Source organism: Chanos chanos, chromosome 5, assembly GCF_902362185.1.
Source record: "Chanos chanos chromosome 5, fChaCha1.1, whole genome shotgun sequence".
Lineage (NCBI taxonomy): Eukaryota > Metazoa > Chordata > Actinopteri > Gonorynchiformes > Chanidae > Chanos > Chanos chanos.
Genome location: NC_044499.1, coordinates 11,470,051 through 11,490,171, shown reverse-complemented (window position 1 = coordinate 11,490,171; position 20,121 = coordinate 11,470,051). Strand labels below are relative to the sequence as shown.

Here is a 20,121-nt window from a genome sequence, read left to right as displayed (position 1 = left end):
ATCAGATGTCTGGTCTACCGTTTTCTTTATGCAATACCTAGCTCGCGCTTATGAAAACCTTTTTCAGCTCTTCATCACTCACACTTTAACTTCAGATACACGCTAAGTCATACAATAAAGATAAACATATATATATATATATATATATATATATATATATATATATATATATATATATATATCAGCTTGGCCTTGTTGTACCATATTTTTCAGCATTTTCATGCGCTTAGTAACACATAGTTTCATGCGCTTCTGAAACGAAATTATTAAAAAAAAAAAAAGGTCATTTTAACAAGGAGAGTGAGGATTCTGTTGTGCATACGGAAATTCTCATCTTCGTAAGTATCATTTATATTTTAACACCTTTCATTATAGGGGTAGGAAGCACACACACAAAAGAAAATAAAAATTTTGTGCCAAAACACTCACTTGTGGCTCTTTTTCCAGCTGGCCCCAGTGGAACTGGCCCCGCAGTCATAGGCCTGGATAATAAAGGTGTACTCCTTCTGCTGCTCACAGTCAACGGGGCCGCGGGCCCTTAGGACCCCCTCGCCAGACGTCCTGTTCAGCACCACCGCCTCGAAAGGAGCCTCCTGCCCATGGATCTTAAAAGCACAGATCTCACCTGCAGGAGAGAAAAAGACACAGGAGGGAGATTGAAACAAACAAACAAACAAATGAATAAATAACTAACCCCCCTCCGACTGAATTATCATTGCTATACTCTGCAGTTCGCCCCTTCCAAGTCCAAAAGACCAGTGTTACAATACGCAGGACAATGGCTGTTTTTAGAATAGGGACGACTCATGCTGTGAAGATGAGAATGACTGTCTGCACTGGTAATTGCCTTGTAGCAGAGAAAGAATCACGTTGTGCAATCACACACAGAGTGGAAGCATGGTGTTTTCAATTTGGTTACTGCTTGTGACTTTTGATAGCCCTCTTTCTTTTCATAGGCTTTCCAGCCCTCTAATAGACTAAAGTGCCTCGCTACTTTCAGGAAATAATAATAATAACAATAATAGTAATAACAACAGTAATAATAAACTTTATTTTACAGCCCCTTTCAAAAAGAATTTCAAAAAAAGCGCTGTGAGTGTTTTACGGGTAATGAAACAGGAATTGCAAAAAGTATTAAAGATAAAGAAAGTAATATGAAGAAATAAAAAAAAAAAATAACACTTGATCATATTAGTAAAGGATGAAATTTAGAACAGCATCATAAAAGAAATGAAAATAAATAGATGAATGAACTAAACAAAAAATGTTTTTGAGATGTGTTTGGGAGTTAACATCCAAGCGCCCGAGAGCTGTGTTTAATATATTAAGGGCCAAAAGAAAAACGGCTCCTTCCCTGTTTTTGTTGTGCTTTACTCGTGGAATAACCAGTTATCCTGCTGTAGATGCTCTGCAGATCACAGTTTGAAACATCTCTCATACACTCAGAAATATTAAGGTTTAACACCCCTTAGATCTCTGAAGACAAATAAGGTCATCTGAGAATCTCTGTTCTTATGACCTCATATTGATATCTTTGTTGAAGCATTGTAAGCAAGATGTTAAAAAATGTGGCTCATGCCTTTGTTCTTTCTCACCCATAGTAACACTTTGTGCTCTGTCGGTAAGAGTACAGAAAAAAAAAGGAGAGAACGTGAGAGAAGGCTGTTCAAAGTGAGAGAAAACTATAGCAGGAGCCAGTTTCTCAGCATCTAATGAGATAAAATGTGTAAAGTTGCTTAGATGAAAAAAAAAACAAAAAAAAACAGAATTAATGAAACTGTTGATTAGGTAAAACTCAGACAAGTTTAAGAATAAGAATAACCTTTTTTTGTTTGTTTGTTTCAGGCATGATTCGTCGGGCAAGATTACTGTTTTTGGCGTCACTGTGGATTTTGACTACAAACTAGACAAATAATACTGCACGTATGGACGCATGTCCAAACAGAATGAAGTCCAAGCGTGGAACACTCTAGAACAACATATGCTCTTTAATCAAAAACTAACCACGCACTGTTTGCCAAGAGGAAAAGAGTTACACCACTTCAAATCAGTTCCAGAGAGGCCAACCAAATTTTCAACTGCTCTTGAAATACATTAAGGTCTGTTGTCAAATGCTGTACTTGAAATCCGAATTAGAAGGACTAAAGTGCTCTTCTGACAAATCTGTTTAAGATGAATTACGACCCTCATCAGAGCTGCTATGTGCTGTGGCTTATTCTGAAACTGGACAGAAATAATTCATAACTGCTGTTTTCATGTACCTCTTCATTGAACTGTCTGAGCACTCCGTAGAATTTTTTCCAGGAAGAGCATCATGAGACTAAAATGATGCCTAAAAAGAGAAGAATCTAGATTTTAAGGGATTTGATAACAGCGGTCTTGAGACTGTCTGGAAGAGTGTCTGGAAAGATACCAGTTTACTATGCCCAACACACTGTCAATTAGACTGCTGAAAATGCCTTGGATTAAAAAAAAAAAAAAAAAACTTTGGAATTGGGTCCAAAGAAAAAGTAGAAGGTTTTGCCTGCCAGTCAATTTTTCTAAGACACAATTCATTAATTTTGTACAAGACATTCATGGTACCTCCTCGGCGAGTAGCCATAGGAACAGGACTTCTCCCTGTAGGCTGAGCTCTGCAAGAGTACATCTATGATTTTCTTATCAAAGAACAATAGAAGAGGAAGACCGGATAAGAAAGTCAGTCGTCAGGGCAGCCATATAAAAGATTCATAGCAGAGTTGATTTATAGTTGAGAATAAAACCGTAGAATCCTGGTAACAATCATTAGCAGCTGATGCCATGTTTGAGGTGCATATTACAAATTTGAACTGTTTTATAATGTCATGTTATCTTGGCTTTTCTCCAAACATGTTTCTCTTTGCAGCAGTTGCTACACTCATTTAAGAGTAGTGCTCACAACTTGAAAGACAAAACTTTAACAGAGTGCTGTAGTCTAAACAAGAGATACTGCTCCCTCTGAATGGAGAGCTACTATAAGTCATTTCTTTATGGGACAACCTTCAAATGATGAGATGTGATACTTAAAAGATACACTGATCATATTTTTCATTTTGAAATTACAATGTTTTCTCTTTCTGGCCTTAAAGATAGAAACTGGTAGTTCAATACTAAAGACATTTTGGAGTCTGGGGCAGGTAGGTGTGTCATTTTCAAATGAACTTCTGTTTTTCATTCTAGCTTGCTCTGTCTGTGTCCTCACATTATCACAAAGACACAAACCAACGCTTGAATGAACTGCTACCCAGTAGCAGACAACACAAACACAAGCCAGCACTCCTATAAAGAACTTTTCTTTTGTTTTGTTTTTTTTACATTTCCGATTGTTGTAATGTTGCTTTCGGCACCTGCATGACATATCCACTTGCAAATGCATGAAAAATGTGCTAGATTCTTAAACAATGGAAATATTAAAAATTTCAAGATATGAAACAATCTGGTTACAGGGGTCAGAATTACTGACATTTTCAAATAAGTAAATGTTCAAATTTGTGAATCATTTTTTTATGGATTCTTATGACGATCTGATTAAACATAGCTGAGACTATTCCAGTCACTCAAGCTTATTGTACGCTGAACTATGTAACAGAGAACAAAAGCTAAGGGTACTAAGATTTTTTTTTATCCTTTTGTTTTGAGTTCTGTGTTTCCAGCTTTAGCTTTATGCCTCTCAACAGAGCATGTCTGCTGTAGTCTTGGAAACCAATCTTCATTCTCCGCTTACTAAATCTATATATCGCAGAACCAAACGCAGTCAATGCCCACACAACTAGAGAAACTATCTGTTGACACCATGGCAACTGGGAGACCACAACAAAAGACACTGTCTTTCTATTATATCTTTTCACAAGTCCAGCATTGGCACTGTTTTCCATCCCAACCTGGGCATGCCTTTCAGGGATTTGGAACATTGCCTCCGAGAGGCCGCAGAACTCTGACCCCACGACAGCCGATATCACTTAGACCCCGCCAGGACGGAGGAAACAAACAACGCCGCGCCTTGCCGCTGTGTGAACACGCCTGCTGTTGTCTACAGATAAGCCAAACTTTCCCTCCCTCTGTCTCCTCTCTTCATTTTACCCAATTATTTATTTCATTCTTTGGATCTGATTTAACCACAAAAAAAAAAAGGAAAAAAAAAAAAAAAAAAAGAAAGAAATGCCCTCCTCGCTGAGTGCTGAAATAACAATTTACCCTCCGTAGCTGACGCTCCCGCGCGCACGGGCCTGCGGTTTAAATTTCCCCTTTACATTGGCCTCACAAAGCCTTATCAAAATGAAATGGCCAACACAATAGGTGCAGTGTGATGAGGTGTACTGCAGCAAAAAATAATAATAATAATAATACAGCCATGAATGGCAGTGTGTGAGAGAAAGAGATAAGCACACCTTCTACACTTCCAAAGCTTTGGGAATATTCTGTTCGATGCAGCAAAGCAGTAGGGATGAAGAGAATCCTACATATAAATCGTATATATATATATATATATATATATACACATATAATCTTAGGCCAACCAGGAAAATTATGATTAAAGCTAATTATCTGGGCAGCAAGTGTATATACATTTGCATATAAAATACAACATAACATTAAAATCGATATAAATAACCATTAATACAATAAAAAGCAAGAATAATTCCTTGTGTTTTCCAAAACCTATGGATATCTTGTGAGACACTGGAGATATAGAAGAACAGAGGTTTATTTCCCTCTCCCAAGGACACCCTGGCCATTTTGTGTATTTGTTAAATTCCACCATCAGCACCCCTGTCTCACCTTAATGAGGTATTAATTAGGCAAACCAGGTGTGCTGGTGGTGGAATTTAACAGGTACGTGAGTGTACTGGACGGTAGCTACAAATACTGAGGTTTGGAAATGGCAAGACTCACATACTTTGACTGACATAAAATCGTAGTTTTGCATCCCCGAGGCTATTGCCGGTAAGCAACGGCAGACCGAGCCAGACTTCCAAGATGCGGTATTCGAGTTGTTGTAAAGATACTTGAAAAAAATTGGGCAAGTTTACAAAGTGGAAGACCCAAAAAGCTGTCGACATCTGATGAACAGTACTTAAAGGTCACTTCCGTAAGGGACAGAAGGAAATCCAGTCGAGTGCTTACTCAGCCTCCGGCAGAGTCATCTGGCACCGTGTGCTTCGACCGTGAGATGAAGCCTTGTATAAAATAGTCTTGTAGGGCGTGTTCTGCCTAAGAAATCATTCTTGTGGAAAGGCAACAAGCGGAAGAAATTACAGTACGCAAAACGCTGTACGGCACGGAGCGACAACTGGTGGCAAAAAAGCATCATGGAACGATGAATTCTGGTTCAAAAGATGTCAGTATGTCAGAGGAAGAGTTGGTAAGAGGCAAACTGATGCCTCTCTGCAGCCCTGTATGAAGCACAGTGGAGGCTCTGTCATGATGTGGGGGTGCAATTCAGCAGGCGGTGAAGGGGATGTGGTCAAAATCAATGCAATGATGAACGAAGAGAAATTTTGATTCCTCTTGCTGTACCCTAAGGAAAATGACTGATTAGCAAAAACTGCATCTTTCAGCGTGATAATAAGCCCAAACGCTGAAAACAACACTCAGATCTGCTTGCTGTGGAAGTATTAGACTGGCCACTTCAGAGACCCTACCTCAACATAATTAATGCCATTTGGGATTACTTGGACAAGTAAAAAAAAGAAAAGCAAGGCAGTTTTTTTTGTGTTTACTTGAGATTATGCTAGTATTACTGTGTTCTTTCGAGCAAATAAGCACTTAATGCCCAAATAAATAGCTTTATATAAATCTCTACATCTTCTCACCATATCTATATCTATATCTATATACACACCCTTCCAATTAAACAAGGTATTGGTATATTTCAATCAATGCCATTCTCATTTAAATTTAAAGAGGGTCTTGAGCATCAGTTTCAACTTAGACCTTTCAGTAACTTCAAGGACCTACGGGATAAGCATAAAACTGCCTTGGTATATATATCCTCAGCACCAAGTCCAGCTAAAAGCCTCTATAATTATACACTGACCATTTGTACACCATTCTCCTCTAACAACCAAACTTTGATGTTTAGGTTGGTATTGACAGACATACACACACACACACAGAGCATATATAAGTATGTGTGAGTGTGTCTGAGTGTGTGTGTGTGTGTGTGTGTGTGTGTGTGTGTGGTTGCACTTGAATGTGTGTGTATTTAAACATATACAGACAGAAATAAAATCGTTTTCTGCTCCATCTGTAAGTGCAAATGAATTTTCTGGATTAAATTTTAAGGAAAGGTGAGGGGTCAAAGAATGTTACCCAGAATTCTTGTAGGACACGGCAACGTATATGGAAAATCTTAATGACAACAGAATAACAAGGCTGATTTGGATCATGTCAGCAGAACTCGGAACTGACGGCCCCCATCCAAAAGTCACCTCAGATTTGCTTACATGAGCACTACCTGCATGGTGTGCTTCTAATCTATCAGGAAGAACCTGTATGGGGCTCTGAACCCTCAGGAATTCCACATTTAAAGCGAAATGGAGGTATTAAAATTGGACTGACAGATGTGACATTTCAGAAACCCAACCCGCATAAGCTGTGTGAGAATAGGTGAGGAACTCACTGAGAGTATAAAAAAAAAAAATATCAGTTATAAAAGAAATCATCCATGCAATATGTGTACTGCTTACCGCTGAAAATTATTTGCAACGGACTAGTATATGAGTTTCTAGAATGTTCAAATACAGGCAGATCCATCTTTCTGTAAAAATGACGTTTTGCAGGAACATCTTGTGCCTAGTGGTTGTTTTTGTCTCAGGTAAGTTTAGATTGGGGTCATTTATTATCTTGTTTCTATTAAAGTTCTGGGGAATGTGGATGTTGTATATTGCTTGTGGCAGCTCAGATAAACTCTCTGTGTTTTCATTCAAGTGCAGCTGTGGCCAAACATGACAAACACTGATAACAAATTCATGAGCACAGAAGGGCTAGCTTTGGTGCAAGAGTATATTTATATGGCCCTGAGCCAGAACAACATCAGTTTAACCCATTTGATTCTACTCTCCACCATTACTTTGTTTCCTACATTTTAAATGATGAACAAAGATGTCCAAAGAGCTAATGTTTGAGCACAGCTTACAAACTGAGGCATGCTTAAAAGAAAAAAAAGAATAACATTAATATTTCGTTTTATTACCAATACGCGTATTGTTTTTCTCCACGTCTAAGAACTGTAAATAAAACAAAATAAGCTGAGATATATATTATGGTTTTCCAAATATGTCAGCTTATCAACATCAACTACTTTTGATATGAGAACGTTCTGTATGTGTGAATATATGCTGTATATATAGACACTGCTGCAATGCTGGAAACACGGCGTAAACCCATCTGCGTCGTTATTAGAGCAGAGAGCTACGGAAATATCTCCCCAAACATGGACTGAGAATTAATGCGTGTCAACCAGTGCGACAGGCTCCTGGCCTTTGTCACACGAGAAAGTACGCTCTCACACCATTGCCGGTACGCGACCATATGTCTGATGCAATTCCATAATGCCATCAGGCATTCAACTCATTTTTTTTTTCTTTTCATTTGGTAGATGACTGAGTAGTTGTGGGTGGGTGGGGGGTTGATTAAAATGTGCTTCCCAGAGGCACGTGGGGTAGGTTTTATCCTTGATTCGTTCAACCCCTCAGTGATGCACTCAGACGCCCCTTGTTCTTTTTTTTTTTTTTAATTACTCTCCGGATTACTTTTCCTCTTCACTAATGACCCGCTGATCTCGCTCACGCACTCCATAACGCCCGAGAGGCCCTGAGAGCCACTCCTCTCTCCTTCTCCTCACACTTTAACCTTTCACTCTCATCCCCTCTGTTCAGCGTGCATTTGGCAATATAATGATGATGATGATGATGATGCTTCATCTGTGTGTAAAGGTAAACCCCACAAGCACCGTGGAGGACTATTACCGGCTGCTAAATAAGGCAGTAGTAACATGTCCCTGTTGATGTTGATGTTGTACTTGTACTTTGCTGTAAGGATCACAAGATGTAATTTTCGTCCAAAATCAGCTCATCTAAACATGGTAATATGTTTTCTTTGAACAGTACATGAACACAGACACACATACACACACGCACACACAGATAGCACACACGCACGCACAAGTGCAACCACTCACACACACACACACACACACACACACACACACACACACACACACACACAAGCAGCCTGAGGCCAGCATCATATGGGGTAAGCACTTTGTCAAACTTCTCTATAAATGCAGCTTGTTCCTTCTATTGATAAAACTGATAAGGTGATAAGGTATTGATTAAAGTTTCCTGTTAAACTGCATGTCCCTAGAAAAGTCAAGCAAAGGGAAAAAAAAAAAAAAAATAGAAGACAAAAACAGACGTCCCCTTCATTGCTCCTACTGTACTGTCCAATATGTTTGGCGTTGCCATGTGCTCTGGTCAAATAGAGGTCATTTACAAAAGATCATCATGTCAAAGTACACATATGGCTGAACATCTGAGAAAAAGTCCTGGCTTTGACTTTCACTTCGAGTAGCAGAAGGGGCTCGCGAACATACTTAGGAAACACAAACAGTACTTTTGCTTTTTCTTCCTTTCCCTCCCCCTCTCTTTTCTCTTCTGTTGCCCATTTGACGAAGAAACGAGCAACGCAGCAGCGGTCATTTGTGTAGGTCCTCCCTGGCACGTCTGCGTGAAGTACCGGACAGAGGTTTACGGTTCTTTTCGATTGCCCAAGGGCAGCTTTTATTGTGCAACAACAGAGAATTCAATAGAATCCCATTGGGGTCTTTCATTTAGATAGGGGAACACCTAATTGCATTTGGGAGATAGCAGTACCATCCATTTGACCCTTGGGCTAATAAACAGCTCTCCCAGTGTTTCGCTGCAGACATCCTTTACCCTCCATTCATAAGCCAAATGAGCAGGGCAACACAGAGTTAGAAAATTCAATAGTGAGGACGGTCCTTATTAATTTTCCCAGGGCTTTGGGGTAAAGGGAAAGCAGTGAAATTATCGTAATTGCTCTGCTGTAAAGTTCTGGGATTACAAATTTGCACTGCAAACTACGAATTAGGACGTGAGTGAAAAGCGTCTTTTGTTGTCAAGCTTCTGGTACAGCGAAAAGCCCGTGGAGGCATTCAATGTACAACCGCATGTCCTTGGATTTTTTTTTTTTTTTTTTTGGCAAAAGCAATTACAAACAAAATGTGCAATTACAGTGATTGTGTTTGCATCACTGTGCCTCATACAGGGTTCACACAGTCATAGAGGTTGGGGCGCCAGAGGGAAAGAACAAAGAAAGGCATACATTAATATAAGTGCCATGCTGAATTATAGAGGCGGGACCCTCTATAACTGGAAGAACTGGACATAAGAACTGGACATAATTCAGTTAAAAGTGAAAACGGAGAATAGAAGGAATCAATGTGACATCTAGCCCCTCGTAGTGTTCTCGTCTTTGACTCTCCGTGGGTGAGAGCTGAATTAGCCAGTGGGTGTCTGAGAGTGCATCATGAAGTTGAGGTGAAGTAAACCCCATGACCAGAGTGCTTATCTCATTGATTTACAGTGTAAGTAGAGAAGGGTAGGGGGATGAATAAGGGAGAGAGAGAGAGAGAGAGAGAGAGAGAGAGCGAGAGAGAGAGGGAGAGTGTGAGAGAGACAGTCAAGACTATAAATAGCCCCAAAAGCCTTCCCTCGGGCTGACGCCCCTGTTTGCTTCTCCTCCTCCTCCCACTCCGGATGACCTCTGTTCGTTGGGCATTAATTATTTAGCTCGTAATGTTGCCGTCCAGGTGCTAGGCCCATCTCTCAGTTTTCATGCCTCTTTTCTTACCCCCTTCACCCTTCCATTTCTACTTCACTGCCCTACCAAACACCAGGCAGTACCTCCCAGGATGCTTTTCCTGTGGCATTACTAACAACAGATCCCATGCTGCCATGGTCGGAAGGTACAGATCAGAGCTTTTCCTGAATGGAAGAAAACAGTCGCAGAGGGACCGAAGCTTTTTTTTTTTTTCCAAAGAACCACCATGACGTAAAGAGACACATCCAACAGAGATTAGTGATGTATCCCCACCCACGGCCTATTGAACTGTAAAACTTTAGAGTCCTGCTAAGTCGATGCTGATTCAAAAGTACAAAGTACTAGAGTAACAGACAGATGAATAGTACACATGCATCTTTTTATTTTTTATTTTGTTTGTTTTTATTGACATTTTTTGGGGGGGATTCTGCCTCGATGGATAAGTGTTCAAAGGGTGGTAGACTGCAAGGTTTTCAGTCTGATTCAAAGAAAACATAACCTTCACAAGCCATAAACTCTCAAAGATTCCAGAAATAATAAGAATTACTTAGAAGACACTCGTGTTCGCAAAGATTAACAAGGCCTAGCTGAGTCAGTCACATGTTTTGCTGCTCTCAAAAGAAATACAGTTCTTACCGGAACTGTAGTGATGCAAAATATCATATTCAATAACACAAGTCCTTCAGAACTGACCTCGTCTTATGGAATCCTTATCCTTCAGAAAAATCGTGTCCCTGTAATTTTTTTTCTTCTGCAGTAAAATATAATGAGTAATACAAACACGTGTGTATTATAAAGAAATTCGAAGTCAGAGCTTAAAACAAATACACAATGACATGTTCTCATGACTCTACTCACCTGCGAAGCTTACAGAGCATGGTGGAGAAGAGTCACCAGTACAGTGTGCAGAGAGTGCTTTTGAATCGAGTGTTAAATGAAAAAAGAAAGCCATGTTTACACTCTCTTTCCCAGAACACAGGCTTCCAACTAAACCCATGCTGATGACTGTTCCACGCGACAGATCAAACAACCATCCGTAACTGCCAGATTGTGAAAGGACAGTGGTGGCCAACAAGGCAAGTCTATTATACTCAGGCCTGCTCAGCCAAAATAGAATTGGCTGAATCTTTTTTTTTTTTTTTTTTACTTCACGCTGTGTACTCTCATGCAATACCCTACATCCATGAGATACAAGTGAAGGGTTTTAATCTTCTGCTTAGTCAAATGTGATTTTTTTCTTTCTTTCTTTCTTTCTTTCTTTCGTTTTTCAGGTTTTGAACACTGGACATTGTAATTACTTTTAAGTGAGTGAGCGTTTCCAAGTACTTGAAAAGAGAATGATTTTTGTTGGTTATAAACGCGTGGCGTAAAACAGCCAGCTCCATCTCTCTCTCTCTCTCTCTTTTTCTCTTTCCCTCTCTGAGGAAAAAGCTTTGGAGACCTTCATTCTCTTGTTAGCATATCTTGTCTCTCCCACTTTGTTGACAGGAGAAGTGAAAAAAGGTCTCTTTGTGGGGGTAAATTATATGAATACTGCTTGCCTCATTGATGCACTTCATCCCATCTTCTTTTGAAACTGAGCATGGACTTACTGCTATGATGAATCATTCTCAGCTACTCAGAAAAATGACCCAGAAGGGCAAAATATGGAAAACCATCCAGAAGCAGCTATCAAACATACCATTACTCTGGCCAGAGAAATATGCAATTACAGCTCACTTGATCAAAGGATGGTCTTTGATGTCTCTATTCTCAAAGAAGTATGTCATATATGGATCCTTGAGAGGACAAAAGCATCTACCTTTCACTGTCGAATTACTAAGAATGCAAAAAAAAAAAAGGGAAAAAAGAAAATGGAGGATACTGTTTTCCTTTTCCCAAGGCCAGAGTCCACTCTTGAATCCTTTTCTCTTGACTTGTCATCGGAACATGTTTTTGCAGTTCATTCCTGAGGATCTAGGAATAGTGACTTAAGTCTGTTGGAGTGGCTAGGGTACTGAAAAAACAGACAGCAACAACTTCTGATTGAGTTTACTCAGGTTGTGGCCAAATTTTGTTTTTCTTTTTTTTTTTTTTTTAGAGAATTTCTCAAACATCAAGTTAATTAAACTAAAAAAGCTTAGAAAGCAGGTTGCCTGGAAATTTTAAGATGGAGCAGTATAGCCTGTCTCTAAGTGGCACATAATGGTTCAGAGAATCAGCATGGCAGAAAATCAAGTCAGGCAAGCAGGACTGTAACAGAATGTGACAGAACGTGAAACAACATAACAGTTCAAAGTGTCAGTGTACCAAGCAACACATACACATACACACACACACATACACACAGCCATATACAAAAGGCATACACATGCACTTATGGTGCAATATGCCATAAGCATTCAGTATATGTGACTAGACTCCTGGCTCTCTGCCAGTAGTTTATTTCTCCTAATGAAGAGGAAATGGACTCTGATTAAACTGTTATTTTCACCACAGCAAGGTCTATGGTTAATAGAACAATTCAAAAGCAGTGTAGCAATTAAACAGAAACAATAGCCTGCGAGGAAGGTTTGGTGATGGATTTGGCTGTGTAATTATGCCCATGGGCTATTACCCACCGCGATGGGGAACACTCACACACACACACACACACATTGCCAACACCACGTCTCTGTGTCAGGCACCATAAAAGCGTTTCCTTCTCTCCTCAGATCACATGTTAACCTGCAAGGTCAACATGAAGAGCCTACAATACCAACTAGAACAGAGAGCTCTCCGGCACTCGGTGTGGGTGGACAAGAGCACAGTGAATAACCAAAAACAAACATGAACTGCTTATTATATCCCTACTACAACTCTGTTAGAACACCAACGTGGCCAGTGTTATGTAGATCTACGTGCAGAAATAACAGGGGGGGGGTTAGCTGTAACATATAGTAAATTATACACAAAAAAAAAGTTATTTGCAGGAGGAAAGGATGAATATGTTGGATATGTAAACATAAATAAATGACTACATGTTCCACAGAACTTGAGAAAATGTTCAGATGTTACAGCTGACCCGTACTGACTTTTGTGCCATTCTCTCCTATAACACAATTTCTCCCTGGAAATCTGAACATGAAATGCTTCATGTAGATGCCAAAAAAAAAAAAAAAAAAGTGCATCAATCTCATTTCAATAAAAGATTGCTCTCTTTTTTTTAGATTCTAACTACAGATTCAAAAACAGTAGGAATTCCTGCTGCTCGTCTGTGGCAGAGCTCCAGACAAAGACTAGTCCTGCGGTGCTTGTGAGTCCTTCATTTTCTTGCGAGAGTCAAAACATTTAACTGCTCATTGGGTGACTGGAGAAACATGGCATGTTGTTATTGTTGTTGTAGTTTACAGCCAAATGGCATATATATGCTTTTTTTTTTCTTTTTTTTTTACCGGTTAGATCCTACAGTATTTTGATGGACAAACTGTAATGTTATGTATCCCACATTTATATCACTCTCTCGTCACTGAATTGTCTTATTAGAAAATGACTAGCATAGCGGTAATGTTGGTAATGACAGTTAATGACAGTGTATGCTTTTGCTGTGGGCTAAGGGTGGAACTCCACTGAGTGCATCCGCTTCCCCCTAAATAAACCAGCAGCAGACATTTTGAATTAACATGCAAGATTTAATCAGCAAAAAAAATGGTCTAAAAAGTTATAGCTTTTGCTGTCAAGTGGTTCGACTAAATTATGACAAAACTGACCGATAAATATCACATTTATTGTGTTCTGCGTACCATATCCACTGTCCGCATTGTAGCAATGCTGGCAGACTTTCTATCAACTAGTATTTCCTGAAATCGGTTGATAGAAAGGGGTCTGGCAAATTAAAGTGTCACAGGCCTTAATATGAGAGCACCAGCCCTCCATCATGACTACTTCTATGAAAATAAAAACTTTAAAGGACAACCATGGTATAGTCAAAGATTTTTCACAATTTGTCCACCTGTGATGTGTGTGTGTGTGTGGGTGTGTGTGTGTGTGTGTGTGTGTGCGCGTGTGTGTGTGTATACAGCAGTGCTCGTATACCTCAATAGTTTTTTGTGCTATCCCATTATGCACCATGCTTTGTGCTACAATTCTTTGAGAATCTGTCGCCCCAGTACTGGAAAAAGAGTTATTGCAGTGCTCTAGATGGAAACAGATGAGATGTCAGTGCTATCTCCCTATGAAAGAGGTGTTTTACCTAAGAAACATGCCGGAAAGGTTTCTCTTTTCACTTACAAAATTAGTCCGCTCTATCATGTGACAGTTAGAGAATTACCAAAGTGATAATCCCATTTCTTTCCTGATATTGTTTGTGATACTGTGCAAAAGGGATTAGGTGCCATTGACTGCTGGTGTTTCCTCAATATAGGAGAAAATACCAAGCAACACATTTTGATTAACTCGACACATCTGAAATTCACTGCTGATTTCTTATCCTAAGCTGGAATAATGCTTTACTTAAGCCCACAGTAATAATGCTCTATTACTACTTAAATGGATAATGTTTTATTTTCAGGATAGGATGTTTTTCCTCTTTGAAATAATATTTCAGCTGACTGAAAATGACTGAAAATTAAAAATGGCAGAGCCAAATTTGTTATGGGTTATCAGTAAAGGCCTTTCCAAGGGATCAAAACTCGTTATGCTCGACGTCAGTTTCGCTGTGTATTAGAACAGCATAACATTTTCCGACAACTACATATAAAAGAATAAAATAATAGGAAGCATTATGGGACCTCAGAAACAATGTCTTTTAATCCTTTAAGTCATTTGCTATTTTGAGCAGTTCTTGTTCTCATTATACGGGGTACAAAAGGAATGCAATTAACTTCGCCATGCGAACCAGTCTGCGCTTTTGTTCAAAGACCGAACATGAAAAACATAAAAAAACAGGGAGCCCTGCATGAGTTTACAGTGTAGGCCCATTGTGGATGAAATTGAGAGAGCAAGTTGTGACAGCTGTGCTTTGATACAGTTTCGTTGGACGCAAAGGTTAGGCCACCGCAACAACACCAAATGTAATAACACAAACCGGCTCTCTCTGTTTGAAAAGAGATAACGGCGTCATTGTAAAACTGTCTCTGTAGCAACCACAGAACACCTAAAGGTCAGCTAAAGGTCACAGAGGACCAGAGACACTTGCAAACAGCGGCATCAGCCTTGCATAGGGCTGAGCGAGGATTCCTGGGAGATGATCAGAGGCCACCAAATGGCAACATGCTAATGACATTGATAACAGGTGAGATGGTGACGTCGAAGAAATCTCTGGTTTGGTTACGGGTCACCATCTTCCTCCTACACCAACACAAGCAATATGTTTTTCTTTTGTCTCTCTTATCTACTTTTCCCCAGCAAACACTTTTTAATGTCAAGTCTTCGGGGGGGCTGCTCTGAAATAGGCTATTGCCTTTTTGCCTGTTCCTCCTCTCAGTGCTCTTCAGAGGAAGGAGAGCATTGATTGTGAGGGTCTGAACTCTCCTGTGTATGTCTTCAGCGTGACTCTCTCTCACCTTTCTCTGACCCACACACACACACACACACGCACACGCACACAAACACTTCTGTTCAAACTGTGCACTGAAGCAAATCCTCTGTATTTTAGTTTGGGCACATTTGTGATAAGCACAACTTTGAGTTTAGACCCTTTATAATTCTTGGCCATTCCCAATGGCTTATGTTTCAGTCTGGGGGACGTGTAAACTCCAGCTGATTCTTCTCAGACTATGAACTCTCAACACAACCAACCAAAGAGCAAAACATCACGCAACATGTTTTGTCCTGTATTACTGCTGTTGAAATGCACCACGGAAAAAAAGGTCATAGTGTGACTCGGTGCAGATGAGAGTGCATAAGTACACCGTGTGAGAGTGTGGAAATAAGAGTGCAGGCATTTTCTCAGGCTGTCAACAGCATGAGTCAAAGTGTTTTCAGGAGGTCGCTTTGTGTATTTTTCTTTCCACATGGTAAGAGCTGTCTGTCAGGGGTGCATCTTCCCACCCCCTCTCTCTCTCTCTCACTCTCTCTCTCTCTCTCTCTCTCTCTTTCTCCCCCTCTCTGTGGTGATGGCTTTTTAAAGTAAACCTCTGCTTGTTCATCAATAATGCAGAGGGACTTATAGAGCACCAGTGCTTTTTAAAATGCTGCAAGTCAGAAGACTAAGCCATGGGGGATGAGAGACAGCAAGCATCAAGACCCAAAATAGCATTTCCTAAGCCACCCCCCCCCCTCCCCCGGCCCCTCCAACACCCAGCCCCCCAGCCCAAACCACCCCCACCTACCCCAAGGCAGACCTACCATGGCTCCAGCGCAGAGGTGGGGAGAGGAAGAAAAAAAAGACTATCTTGTCCTTGGAACTGTACATTAACTCCCTTAACCAGAAACTGTGTCCCACACTTAGTCACATTTTTTTTTCCCTGATATAATATAACCCACGGAGAATATGGAAAATTGTCTTTGGTTTCCCCAATTCACTGAGCCAGAACATATTTCAGCTGTGGGAATATCAGGGGTCAATTCCCACACTCATTACACATCTTATCTATTGATTTGATTGGTTCCACTTTCCATTGGCTTGGCAAGTCCAGGGTAAAATTGCTATCAAACATATATTTTTTTTTGGGTTAGTTTCAGAAAAATCAGTGGTCATTAAATGATTGATGATGACTTTTTTTTTTTGTAACGTCCATCCCAGTTGAGGTAGTGACTTACCTCCTTTTGATCCTCAGTCCAGACCATTCCACAGTAGCACACAGTGCTGATTAATTAGGCCTAAAGAGCCAAGTAATCCCTGCCTTCCCCCAACTTCTTTCATGTTGTGTGAGATGACTACTGATGAGCACCACTCTATCTTTATACCAAAAAAAAAAAAAAAAAGAAAAGAAAAAGAAAACTGAGCTGTGAGAGAGAACAGCAGGAACACAGAGTGCCAACGAGAATGAGTACTGGCCCCGACTTAAAACAACGAGAAGGAAAAAAAAAAAAAAAGATGGCTTGGATGTATGTTTCAAAGAGAGTGGAACAGACGAAGAGAAGCAGAAATCTGGTCTTTTGTCCGAGGATTTCTCTCCAGTGACAGCAGTTGTTTAACAGCAATGGTGCACCAAGGGAAATGGAGGAATTAGTCTGAATTACACCTCTCAGGGAGTGTAATTACAACCAGTGCCAGAGTTATGGCTGTGTCTTGTTTTGTTTTGTGACATCTCTCTGTGTGGTGGTGAGAGGACTGTCACCATGGTGCCCTCCTAAACTGCTAAAGTCTACAGTTTTAGACACTGTGGTTCGGGGAGTAAATATTTGGAGCCTTTTCAGGACAATAAAGGAGAACTTCAAGACAGTGTTTACCCTTTTTACTGAAGCTTCACATTTTTTTGAACAGTCTGAAATCATGGTCAAATCTCTAAGTAATACTCGATGGCTCCTAAAATGTCACTTGAAAAGAGTCCTTGGATTATGAATGTGCTGTAGTGTAGTGTAAAAGATAACAGGTTTTGTTTTTTTTTTTTTGCTTCGGAACACAGCATAAGGCAGCTAGCTAGCTGTGGAGGAGAAAATCAAAATGACCACTAAGGAGTCATGTCAGAGAGTTTTACCTAAACATAAGCAGGCTAATCCATGTCAGTGAAGTAGGTGACAGATTTTTCAGGGGAAAAAACAGTGTCAAAGGAAAAACCAGAGAGTGCTAAACCCAGAAGGCTTGACCTTTCTTAATCATGGAACTTGTTACTAAGACAGCGGAGAAAGGCCATTTGACTCAGACGGTGTCAGTGTGAGGGGATCATTAAAACAATTCCAAATAAACAGCGTACTGACATCCATTTAAGAAATAAGGGGAGGGTCACATGACGCCACTAAAGAACAGAAAGGTTGCGAGAGACATTTTCAGAAATGTCAGTCCCAAAACAGCATTGCCTAAAGAAAAAAAAAAAAAAAAAAAGACAAAAACTTCTTTCCTGTCACAATCCATTGTTCAGAGAGGACTGACCCATTCACAGCCTAGATGGCAAAAAGTGCCTGTAAGTATACGTTTGCCTCGACTCTTACTTCATTTTGTGGAGAACTGATTGATAGCTTCACACGCCCTCATCCATTGCTCTGTCAATCGTTAACAATGCCTTTCAGACGACTCGCGACTTCGCCAAATCCACTCTCCTCTTTTTTTTTTTCCTTTCTTTCTGCCTGCACCTAAAAAGGATGATTACTGAGGTGTGGCCAAGGGCACAGAGCACAGTAAGGGGCTCTTTGAAGTCGGACCATTACAGCAGTCAATTTCATTGACCGTGGATGTATTTTGAAAACATTCAATTAATTTAACTTTTTTTTTTTCTTTCTTTCTTTTTTTTTCGTCTGTGAGCCAATTTATCCATCTGCAAGGTAAAAATGAGCACATAACCGTATATCTCTATCACAAAGGGTGGACAGTCTTTGGAAAATAACAAGTGCTTTGAATGACATTGAGTGATCCAAATAACCAATTCCTTGGACCAATCCCAAAACGCTTTAGGAGAGGAAAAACCGCTGTTGATGGGTTTAGATCCAGAGATGGATCTGATGCGTTGTCCCTTCGAATGCTGAGTGACAGGCCGCAGCCATAAGCAGGGCAAAGCTGAGTGAGGTCCCTATTGTTCATGTAAAAGTCATGTCACAGACAACCCAGCTTTACAAGTAGCACGATGTATGCTTGTTATAAATATTGATGGTATTTTTTTTTTTTACACAAAGAACAAAAACATTTTACACTTACAGTTATATACAAAAGCAGTAAATCGTGCTAGTAAGTGAGTAGAGATAAGTGTATTGACAGGAAAACCAAGGGCGTGTTGACGTTCATTTTGAATTTGCGATGTACATTAAGAAGCCCATGTCTGCACCCCTTTCCAGTGCTTCGGAAAAGATTTTAAATGCTCAAAATGACCAGCAAAAAAATTGTATCCAAGTAGTCATGATTTCAAGCTACTGAGTGAGATGCTCTAATCCTTATGTTGTCATTGCAATCTGAAATCACATAGCATCAAATGATTCACTGTCTAATGCTTCTTTTGTTCTACTGCAATGGTCTCACTACACAACAGGATATTTTGCTTTCCGGCGGAAGTCATTCATTTTTAATGGAGCGTCGGCGATACTGCACAGTGAAACTAACAGGATGTGGTCCTGCAACAGAGAGGGATGGCATGTGTTGGATTTTCCCTACTTTTGTGATAAGGTGATGCAGAAAAGGCACGGTGGAAGTTTTGTTTTGTGTACCCCGTGGTGGAAAAAAAAACTCAAAACAGCTCTACATTCAGGTGGACTGCTTGATGGCTTTGAAAAGCACTACTGCGAAAATCAACATGTTAGAAGAAAATTTTGAAGCAGCTCTCCAGCTTGAATTACCTCACCTGACGTCACTTTTGTTCCCGAATCAGTATGACCTACTGTGTCGCCAATTCCTGTAAAGCACCACTCATGAGAAAATTTGCGGGAGCACAATTTTGCATTTACTGTAAACCTCCATGTGCCCAGTTAAATTTAGGGTCGGTACACCCGCATTGTGAAGCAATGGCTTTTGAGAAATAGGGCGTCCGAATGTGAAACCAAAGGCATGGCAACGCTGTTTAAAATGGCCAAGGTTCGTGCAAAAAAATGGACGATGAACGCTGGAAAGAGCGTGCCAAGGACGCGAGGTATGTGCGGCTTTACCTCGCTTTGTGACAGCACATTTCTCTGCAATATTAATGGCCCAACAGTTTCCTCGACTTAATGCATCATTCATCACTGTGATCCAATGATCATTTGCACATCAAATTACAAAATGTTAAGCACAACATAAAGGAGGGTAATGGGGTGGAAATTAGTCAATTATAATAATTACACCACTGTAATTGACCCCAAACCCCTTTTGTCCACATGTGAACATATTAAGTAAGTGTGTGTGTGTGGTGGAGGTGGAGGTGGAGGTGGAGGTGGGGGGGGGGGGGGGAGGTATAGGGTCTTTAATTAGTCATGGATTAGACTGTGAGGGAAGATCTAATTTAACGACAGATCCCCTGTTTCTGCTCTCCTAAAGGGTTCCCTATTGCAGAGACAGATATTGGTTTGCGAAACTGATCAGTGGAGAAAACACTCAACAGAGACCATGTGTCTCCATGTTTAAATGCAGAGATAACCTTAAGTTGGTGTGTTAGTGTTGTGCATCGTAGTTACAATTATACGTATCTCTGCTCTGTGCTAACAAAAGAATTTGTTAAGTCCTTGTTGGTCCAGGAG

At 40.2% G+C, this 20,121-nt stretch overlaps 1 protein-coding gene across 1 annotated transcript in view; it reads right to left on the bottom strand.

The window, feature by feature from the left end:
• Positions 1-20,121, bottom strand: part of clstn2a (calsyntenin 2a) — a 97,567-nt gene that overhangs the window by 38,117 nt on the left and 39,329 nt on the right. The window contains exon 4 of the mRNA XM_030774643.1: positions 430-625. Coding sequence (XP_030630503.1) covers positions 430-625 — 196 coding nt within the window. The remainder of the gene's footprint in view (positions 1-429; positions 626-20,121) is intronic.